This window comes from Akebia trifoliata, chromosome 4 (assembly GCF_017979445.1).
Source record: "Akebia trifoliata isolate Shusen 1 chromosome 4, ASM1797944v1, whole genome shotgun sequence".
Lineage (NCBI taxonomy): Eukaryota > Viridiplantae > Streptophyta > Magnoliopsida > Ranunculales > Lardizabalaceae > Akebia > Akebia trifoliata.
The window spans coordinates 6783635-6794506 of record NC_141378.1 but is presented as its reverse complement, the minus strand read 5'-3'; the positions used below and the strand labels follow the sequence as shown (position 1 = coordinate 6794506).

At 33.0% G+C, this 10872-nt stretch overlaps 1 protein-coding gene across 1 annotated transcript; it reads right to left on the bottom strand.

The window, feature by feature from the left end:
- Positions 1–231: 231 nt before the first annotated feature.
- Positions 232–1827, bottom strand: RIC7 (ROP-interactive CRIB motif-containing protein 7). Its single transcript, XM_086438942.1, has one exon. The coding sequence runs from the start codon at positions 1716–1718 to the stop codon at positions 339–341; it is 1380 nt and encodes a 459-aa protein (XP_086295068.1). The 5' UTR covers positions 1719–1827; the 3' UTR covers positions 232–338.
- Between the last annotated feature and the right edge of the window lie 9045 nt (positions 1828–10872).

Here is a 10872-nt window from a genome sequence, read left to right as displayed (position 1 = left end):
TTGTGTTGGATAATAACGTTCCCCCTTATGACGACGACCTCAAGGCCTTTTTAAATAGAAAAAATAAAATGGGCCTAAGTGCAATCGGCCCAATCCAGGGTACAGCCTGATTAGAAAATAGAAATTGGGTGTCTTAGCGAATCAACGAAGATTGAAAATCAACCAAAATTTAAGTAACAATCACACAAAAAGAACAGGGTTCAGAAATATATTTCATTTCTTCTATTAAAATTCCATATTTTCCTTAAAAATTTTAATATTAACATATTTGTCCCTCTCAACAAATTCCCAAACCAAAACTAAAATATCTCACCATCTCCAACTCTTAAAAAAACTCTTCAAAAAACAAAGACAAATAAAAACCCTAAAAACATCATCAATAGAGGAGGAGAATATTGTTGTAATGAAGAACACCCAGAGAAAAGGACAGGATTGGGAATATCCGGTTTGTTACATAATCTCAAATACCTCAAACCACCACTACTTTTAGCTGAAGTTAATCTCTCACCAACACACAGTTCAGGATTCCCAGCTAACTTTAGCTTTCCTCCAATTTTAGCCGAGAATTTAGAGGAAAATGGAACTCTCCCGCTCAATCGATTATTCTCCAAATTCATCTCATTAACAGATTCCATAAACCCTAATTCCTCTGGCACTGTTCCTTCAAGCCTGTTATTATCAAGTCCTAAATAACAAACATTTCTCAAATATACCCCCATTGAAGCAGGAATTTTACCAACTAAACCCAACCCTGATAATCCTAACCCCAAAATACCCCCAAGTTTTTCCCATATTTCCGGAATTTGTCCTCCAAGTTGGTTTCCTGTTAAGTACACCTCTTTCAAGCTCGTCATCTCCGCTAAAAATAGCGGAACTCCAAAGTTAGCGAAACGGTTGTAACTTAAGTCTAAGAACTCCAATCTCTGTAAACCCATAATGGTTTCTGGGATTCTCCCTTCAAAGTGATTCGAACCCAGATCGAGTTTCAAAAGCTCTGAAATATTTCCGATTGAATCTGGAACATTTCCTTCGAACCCATTGTGGCTGAGATCAAGGACCTTAAGTTTCTTCAGCTTCGCTATATTTTGCGGAACTTCTCCACTCAATCGGTTTCTCGAAAGTGTAATCTGTTCTAGCTCGAGTGACTCGCTAATTCCATCTGGGATTTCTCCAGAAACATTGGTTCCGGTCAAAACTAGCTTCCTCAAACTTGTAAAATTACCGATTTTGCCACTGAGAGTTCCGTACAGAGAAGGGTTTTCGATGAACACGAGTTCTTCTAAGGTTGAACTCAAGTTTGAGAGATACCCAGGAAGGGAAACCGCTGTATCAGTGAAGCATTTGTAGAAGAAGAGCTTGCGAAGTTGTGCGAAGGAGGAGAGATGAGGGGTAAAAGAGGCATTAAAATTACAAGGAGGGTTAGAAGAGTAATCTGAAACGTAGCCAATGTTGAGCTCTGTAACGTGGAGTGAACTGTTACCAGTTTCATCGGTGAAGTAATCGCAAGTGAGACCGTGTGGACCCGAGTTGCAGAGGTCGTCTGGGAAGAGAAATCGCCAATCAATAGCCGAGTTAATCGCGTTGAGAACTTGGTATACGGCTTCTTGTTCGTCAAAGCTTAGAAGGGATGTTTGCAGAGAGGTTTCTGTGTCTGAGCGGGCGAAGGAGATTAAGAGGAAGATGAGGACAAAATGGGGAATAAAAGAAAATAAAGCCATTAGAAGAAAGTGAGCTGAAGAGGTTTGGAACCAGAGAAAGAAGAAGATGAACTAGTTGGGTTTTAAATCGAACAGAACTTTAAAGGACCAATAATCAACGAGAATGCCGTGCACTTAGTAAATGACTAAAATAGCCTTCTATTGAGTAAACTATAAAAAGAGTAATAAATTAATAAACGTTCCCCAGAAAATAAAAAATGAATAAGGATTTTAGTATCCTCCTTGGAGAATACCGTAGAATGTAATACGATAGGATCCTCGAGATTCATCTCAGCTGTACTCTAATGGATCCAACGGCTTGGACCTGGGGATGACATTGATACAATTTTCTGGGGTGTGTTCCCATTTATAGTTAATAAAAATTATAAATGGTATTATCCTCTCTGCAGTTGGAACGTCATCGCGAGATCTGGACCGTTGGATGGTCCTAGGAAATTTGATAGACTGTTGACTGTACTCTGGATGTAATTTGTAAAATTTTGGAGGTAATTTGTAAAATTTTAACAACAAAACGTTAAAAAGATATATACTCTTTGATGCTATGGTCATTTTTCTGGATTTTCTGGTCGGGTTGGTGGTCCCAAAATAACTCTAATGATTAAGTGAATCGATAATTTAATACAATTTCAAGTTTGATTATACATATCATAGATATGTATGTCTCGGGATACACGATTGCATTTTTTCATAAAAAAGTGTATCCTAAGAAAGCCGTGTATCTCAGGACAGTCTGATTTACAATTCCCGAACTTGTCCACATCAAGGAATCGATTGAGTATGCCACCTGACGAGTTATATTATTAGGACTCTAAGCAATTATCAACTTTTTTATAATTTCCATGCACATTTTATAACCATACATCAACTTCCCATGATTTCAATTCTAGATTATTTATTGCGAGTCTTAGGAAGCAATCTCTTAGCAATGCTCCATATACCGATCATCTAAATACTTTAACGGGATAGATCTACCTGATCTGATTGTAAGATCCTAAATTTTTAATTTTGACCCCATTGACACCATAACCATTACATCATTGATTTGGATCAATTTTGTTATTTGAAATCTCCAATATCAAACTATCAATTATGCATGTCTCAGAAAGAAAATTTCTAAATGTCTTGGTGGTTATTCTAAAAATTATTTCTATGGAAGAACTTTTCCCCAAAAAAAAAAAAAATTCTTAGAAAATTAATACAGATAGAATGTGGTTGTCCAACATTATCGTGCAATAGCAATCGCAATGTAAAGTATCAAATAAAAAGAGGACTGTTTGGACCAAACAGGTGTGGTGGCCTAATAACCCACCTTTTCTAAAAGAGGGCACCTCTGTAAGTTTTAATTTTGTAAAAAATTTCTTTTAATTAAACAAAAAAACACAATCGCCTAAAGGGTATATTGTGTGGGACAGCTGGTAAATGGAACCCTACACTGAAATTGGAAGGTTCTGCCTCTCTAGTATGCAAGTCTTCATAAGACATTCTTTTTTTTTACGTAATTACCAAATTACCACATCAACAGTTGAACAAAAAAAAACCCTGTCAAAAGGCTAGCTATTTCTGTCTCTTTGTTTATAAATAAACATATGCTCTTAATTATAGGGAGATACTATTACCACACCAGCTTTTACTATTTTCACACCAATTTAAAATCTTCAATAATTACTATGGAATGTGAGAAGTAACTCAAAAAAAAAAAAAAAAAACACTTGGTTTCTCTATTTCGATCTTACCTCTCATCCAAGAGAAGGAATTCTCTCCCTCTCTCTCAATCCATCATCTTCACCCTATCCTAAAATCCTAGATTTTTTATCTCGAAAACTCAACATGAGGGATCTTAGTAGTTTTTTAGTCACCAACAAATGAGAAACTCAAGGTAGGAAAAAATGAAAAATAGATAGAAGAAAGAGGACTCCACCTTCTTCGTCATCCTCTTTTTGTTGCACTATTGTGACGTGGAGATTAGGGTTACTTGAAGTTAAAAAGAAATTTTTGTTTGTCAGCACAATTTATATAATTTTTTATTTTTTACTTATTTTTCAACCACTAAAGATTCAAATAATTCATTTCTTGATTCTGTGGGTAATTTCCAACAAATCTATGTTAAATTTATTGGTAATTTTTTACTTGAAAGCATCAAAGGTGTTTGATGAATTGTGTGAGAAAAGAATGTATGCAAAAGAATCTCTATTAATTAAATGATTTTAGATATGACAGATATGTTATTGAGCTACTCTTTATGGTGATGTTTTGATAATGGATCGGGATGTGTGTTTGAATCTCATGTAGAGGTATATAACATTAAGTTTTGTTAATGGATATTTTGAATTTGATAGTCATAGATGTGTGCTTCTTTGCGAGATGATAGTAACACAAGAAAAATGCTAAGATTTTTTGTCCTAAAGCATTGGTGTGTAGTAAAAACGAATGGTGTATACATTTGTTTTTTTTTTGGTGTGTGTCATATAATTTAAGTAATTGGTGCGGCAATAATAAAAGTTGGTGTGGCAATAGTAGCTCTATGATTCTAACTTTACTACAATTGCCTAAGGTTGCTTTGGTAATTTTGATTCGTTCAGTTTGCTTTCCACATGAAGTATCAGTAAGTCGTTGTGTGGGGCATCAGACAAATGATCAGAATCAGATAAACAGGAATTTCAGACAAACAGAGTTCCGTAAGTATCGAATATTTGGTTGCCACGCGTACTTAGATGAACGGTTGAGATTGAAGAAGGGTGTAAGAAATGTTCGAAATTTAAGATGAGACGATGGTTGGTTTATTCATGTTGGAAAACATGATCTGATTCTGACGTGGCAGAGAATGGAGCCGGCGGAGCCGACCACGATCTGCAAAGTAGCCGCCGACTACGAACGTGACAGAAGAAACATGTTTCCATCCACCGGCATGTGCGGACTCTGTGGGGCCCACTCATCGTACGAGAAATCACTTCTGTAATGATTTAGTAAAACTCCTGCGAAATTATTTATATTAGGTTTACCACCTTCAATGAATCAGATCGGATGGACCAGAAACTCGATCCATTTCGATAAGGAAAATGCTGGAATGACACGAGGCATTTACTGCGATTCTCACAATTCTACACATAATCATAGATGTGTTTCTCGTGATACAAGTAAAAATTATCTACGATTATGTATGCATCTTCACATTAAAATTGTGAGAATCACAATAAATCCTGTGTCACCCCAGCACGACTCTTTAGATAATGTAGTGTTGCATCAATGATTTGAGTTCCAACAACATCCAGATACAATAAAAATTCAATCCAACAACTTGATGGATCCCTTTGAATTAACAATGTTCCCATGATTATGTTGTACATTAATTATTTTTATTTAAATATATTAAAAGTTGGCATGGGTAAAATGTACATGTATGAAAAGGATTATTTGTAATTTAAAATATTGATTTAATGATCTAGGAATATCATATCATAAAAATGATTTTTTTATTTTTTGTAATTTTGAAAACTTACTACCGTTGTTATAGGATAGTGGGCCACAATTTTCTTTTTCTTTTTCTTTTTTATTAAAATGATTCTCATCATATTAAGTTTAAACGTAAAGGTTGAGGGGGGAGGAGGAGGGTGGTGAGATCCAAACCTTGACGTCGAATTACTTCAATTCAATCATCCTCACAAAAATCAGTCCAATTTGAAACTTTTCAATCATGTAGAACAAACTTGTTGGCTCCCTAATGTTGGTTGTTGAACCTAATCCTATATGGGTGACGTTCGACAGCCATATAGGAGGTTTGTGAGATCCAAACCTTGATGTCGAATTACTTCAATTCGATCATCCTCACAAAAATCAGTCCAATTTGAAACTTTTCAGTCATGTAGGACAAACTTGTTGGCTCCCTAATGTTGGTTGTCGAACCTAATCCTATATGGGTGACGTTCAACAGTCAATGTTGTCTTATATGACTTAAAGTTTTAGATTGAGTTGGTCTTGTTGTGAGGATGAGCTATGTGGTGAGGAGATTATCATTGTAAAAAAATTAATACAATTTGAAACGTTTAAGTCCATCGAAAATGATTTACAAATTTTTTGTAAAAAATTAAAGATCCACAATTTATAAACTATTTTTTATGGGGTTAGAAGTTCTAGGTTTGCTAACTTTTTGTGATGATGATTTTTCTCACCATAGAGATCATCATCACAAAAAACAAACACAATCCAAAACTTTTAAGCAATATAAGACAAACTTGTTTGCTCCTTAACGTTGACTGCTGAACCTGATCCATATATATAGTTTGTTAAGTCGATTTAAGTTTGAGTGTAGATATTATGATCTAAGTTCAAAATCCACCTTTACTTACTAATTATTGACAACTAATCTCACTTGCATATGAAAAATAAATTATATATATATATATATTAAATTAGATTTGATCTTAAATTAATTTAGTTTTGAATCCAATATTGTGATCTGTACACATAATTTTTAATATGACGAAAATATGTCATGCATTTATATATTTTATAATATATCACACAACTAGGTCATTATTTTGGATGTGACTACTTAGTTATTAGATTTAATAGTTGTCAGATATAGTACTTATAAAAATCCAATTATTCGATCAAAACTTGAAGAAATTGTATTGAATTTTGGACTTGACGATCCATTGATCAACCTATGAAGGAGGTCTTTGGTATCCCCTTTGATATTTACCTCCACAGGCCTTGCTTCTTTGGTGGAGGAATAAGGAGTCACTTTTTGTTTTTTGTTAGAGAAAATATTCGTAGAGCAAACACAATAAAAGTTATGTTCATTTTTTATTTATTTTTATCAATAAATCTAATTTTAATTGAGTTCAATAACTCAGTGATGTCAGGATTTGAACCCAAGTACGTGGTGTCATCACACAAATACTTTACCAACTAAACCAGTTGGCACCTGCAAGTAAGATAAAATTATTTTGAAAGATGCCAAATGAAAAACAATCTTTAAAACTACTTTGTCAATATGTATATGTGTGTTTGTGCCCATTGGGAATAGCCTCTTATGATTATCATTACAATTGGAGCAATTTCCATCTAGTTTGGTAGATATGAAACTATTAAAGCTATTATCAAATGCGCATGAAATACTTATCAAATTGATATAATAGAATGTGTGTTGTGGTACCAAGTACCGATTGAAGTTTTCACCTTTAGAATCGCTTGGAACTCCAAATCAATAGCCTGAGATTTTACGTAGAATACGAAGGCGATACCAACCTTGAAAGCGCAATAAAAATTGAATCATTGGTCTTGAAGTTTTTTCATAATACATGCCTAGTAGACTAAATAAAGAAAAAAGGAGAAAAAAAAATATTATCAAAAATTACGAAAATAAATTTGAAGCAAATTTATTTATTTTAAAGGAGTAAACAAATGACTCAAAAAGAACCCTTTTCAAAATAACAGAGCCAATATATATTACATAGTTTTAGAGACCATATTATTTATTTATTTATTTGGGTGTGGTGTTTTAACTTTTTATAAGTGTGAAAAAAAAAAAAAAATTTATGTAGGAGTACGGTCATCTCATATCACCAGAAATAGTGTGATTTAGGGGGGGGCACAAAAGTGGAATTCCTTTGGGTGTACTCAAAAGGTTTTGATTCTCTCTTCCCCACTCACTATAGCAATGAAGGGGTTAATCAGATTGTCGTGATCCTACATATTATGATGTTATGATGTGACAGCGAAAATCATTTAAACAGTTCACTTCACGCTTTCAGCCATGGCTTTTCTAGTTTTCTTTGTTAACTTTGGCTAAAGTGGGCTACCGCTCTAAGCTAGCGAAGTCCCTTAGAGTTACGCTTCTTTTCTTTTTCTGAAAAAAAAAAGTGGAATTTCGCAGTCCTTGTCTGACACGACCGTTTTCTTTCCGTACAACGCTATGTATGTGATATACCGGCATAGACACATTTAAAAGCTGTGTAGCACAGTCTATTCGGTGGGCATTTATTGGATCGGATTGGACCCGAAAACCGATTTGTTCCGATAGCCGTCTGAAATCTGGACCATAGCCACAAAACACGCCGAAAATTTCAGAAATAATCGCTCAAAACTTTAAAGGAAGTCTAGAAAAGAAAATCGCCGATTAATCGACTGGTATAAAATAATTTGTAATCTATTAAGAGGATCACCATTTTTTTAAACAAATTATTGATTATTTTAAATTATACCATGGCCATTTTTAAAATATGAGATATTATATTGCCACCTCAACTTTTGCTAATGCCACCTCAATTCATATACAAATCAATTACATAACTCTTAATTTTTCATTATGAACCAAGACCCTACTCTTTGATGAAAAATGGTTAGAACTTGTCAAATAAGAATACATTATAAAAACAAAGATTATTTATCCATTTATTTTGATTCTTAAGTGGAAAGGGTAGAGTGGAACATAGATACTTGATCAATAGATCCAAAAGAGGATGACATATGTGAATTAAAGGTTATGGGGTTTATCGCTCCTCTATGAAATGTATACTAGAGAATGTTGCGTGATAAGGTTTTTTTTTTTTCCCTTCAAAAGGTAAGCTAGACTTTAGCCCCTAGTCTCAAAATAGTAATGATTCAAGAATCTTTTCAAAACAGAGTTTGTTGATTTTTTGTCATTATACACTAATAATTAGTTTATTGTCTATTTTTGTCATTGATTACATACAAACAATTTCATCAATCTCTATTACGATTTCATCATTAAATTCATACAATAATAGAAATAATATGAAAAAAATAAATAACACAATGATTTTCTACTTGATTCGGTAAATGTGCTTACGTCCACGGACTCGGAGAGCCGTTTCAATATAAATCAAAGTTTTTTACATGACCTCTTTGTCTCGATCTCTCCCTTCCTCTTCTTTTTTACAACACCTTAAAAATCCTAAAAAGAATCTTAATCCTACTTAAATTACAATTGAACATATTTCCCTTATCCAAAATTGTAATTATATAATAAGAAAAAAAAAATCCTCTTAATTTGGGATTATTCCCTAATAAGATTGAGTTATATTCAAATGATATCACGTGTCCGTCTCGAGATGCATGTTGACGGTACGAATAAACAATCTAGATAAGAGATTATTTTATCTCTCCACAGTTGTCTTGAAATAAATATTTTTGTTTTATTCAGTTCTTAATAAGAATCTAACTTAACCATGATGAAATTGTATATTTCCAACATTCATAAAATATGAATAGCGTATTTTTCTTATCGAGAACTCCAATGCAACCAATCAAATAATTTTGAAGTTAAATTATTAAATATTTTTTATGGAAATGAAAAACAATGCCCAATAGTTATAGACTCATGATCCAATATGGTGTCCCATTTTTATAAAACAGGACATGTGTCTATGTGGCATGCTTTAGTTAGTGTTTAAAATATCTTGGGCTCCAAATCAATCCGTTCATGCAGCCCAATGTGTTTAACCAATTGTGCCAAGTAGACATTGTTCCTAACTATAGAAACGGGACATCGTATGGGATCTCAACTCATAGTTATAACCTTGTCATCAATGGTTCAAAATATCATAATGTATCAGCCGATGGCATTGGTGTTGATTCAGACCGATATGAAACATTGATCCCAAACATTGAATATCTCAATAAATGTATTAAAATTCTTTTAAAGTTTACAATTTGATTTTTTTTTCCTTGACCAAAACATTAATCTAATATGATGTGTTAAACCTTGTCTATCATGTTCATGCTTAAAAATTGGAAATTCAAGAAAAAAAAAATCAAATTAAGATGTAGAACAATGTCTTAATGGAAGGAATAACAGAATACTAATTCGACCAATATTTGATTTGGGTGCAAATTTAGGCATAAAAAAGAGTTTATTCTCGCTGTCGTGCTCATTACTATGCTAAATCGTGCGACTATCGTCCTAGGAGATGACTCGCAAGTAAGCTTTAAAACCTCTCTCACACATACGCACATACACGAATACAAATAATACACTAAGCCAACAATGACGAAAAATGCCCAAAATATAACTTTAACTACCAAACAGTGGTAACATACTTACATGGTACTAGTTGTACAAAGTTGTACAGGCAACTAGAAGGTCAAAAGGTTTTTAATACTATATTATAAAAGAAGAATATATTTTTGTACTTTTAAAAATTAAACAATGTGATTGCGAGTGACAATTTGATTAATTTTTTATTAGAATTATCAAAAATATATCAATTTAAAAATGTAAACGTAAAGGCAAGGCAGAGCTAATAAAGAATAAGTGGGGGCAATTCTCTCCCCTTTCTATTTATGCCTTAATTTTATATATGATTGTATTTTTAACTAATGACATTGCCTCATTTGCCCCCACTCCCTCACCTCTCTCCAAATTTTGTCCAATCCCTCAATTTTTTTAAGATGACATTACCCCATAATTAATTAAAAATGACTTAAATACCTTTTTCTTTAACATCTAGCCAAAAACCTTTGAATCTTTTGATCCAAAATCATTTTGACGTCAAGTTCTTCAATCTTACTATTGACAATACTTTGCCCCCATTGCAAGAAAATCCCGATCCACCACTGGTCAAGAGTATTCATGGGATTCAAATTTTGGTGTGGAATCACTTCTACTTCGTCTTTTCTCATTATACTAATTAGGATTTGAGTTTTAATGCACAAACATTTAATGACTCACCAGTTTGTTCATACTTGGCAACTCGCATGCCAAGTAATTTGGTAGCATAGTCATAAAACTCTCCAATGTTTTTTTTTTAAATTCATCAAATAAGGATTAATTGATTACATCAATGAATTAATCAATAGCAATTCATCAATTAATAGTTGAAAAAAGTAACATTTCTATCTTGGAATCTTAAAATTTTACTCTCATTAATCTCCAAATCTCGAGAATAAGATATAATTTTTAAGGAAATTGAAGATGATGGACTTTGAGATGAAACCCAACAAAAAAAATTATTTGTATAATATCTAAAATCTTTCCGAATGTTTTGCAGGATTTTCCGAATTTTATCCGAATTAATCGAATTAAACCCGATCAAATAATTGCCGTATTTATTTACTAGACTAGTTGTTGCCTAAATTAGAGATTTTTTTTTTGGATTTAAAATTGACCCCAATTTATGAAATCGAAAGAAAA

Excerpts from the sequence above, each read along its gene's own strand:
- RIC7 (XM_086438942.1), bottom strand. The coding sequence starts at position 1,718 with ATGGCTTTATTTTCTTTTATTCCCCATTTTGTCCTCATCTTCCTCTTA.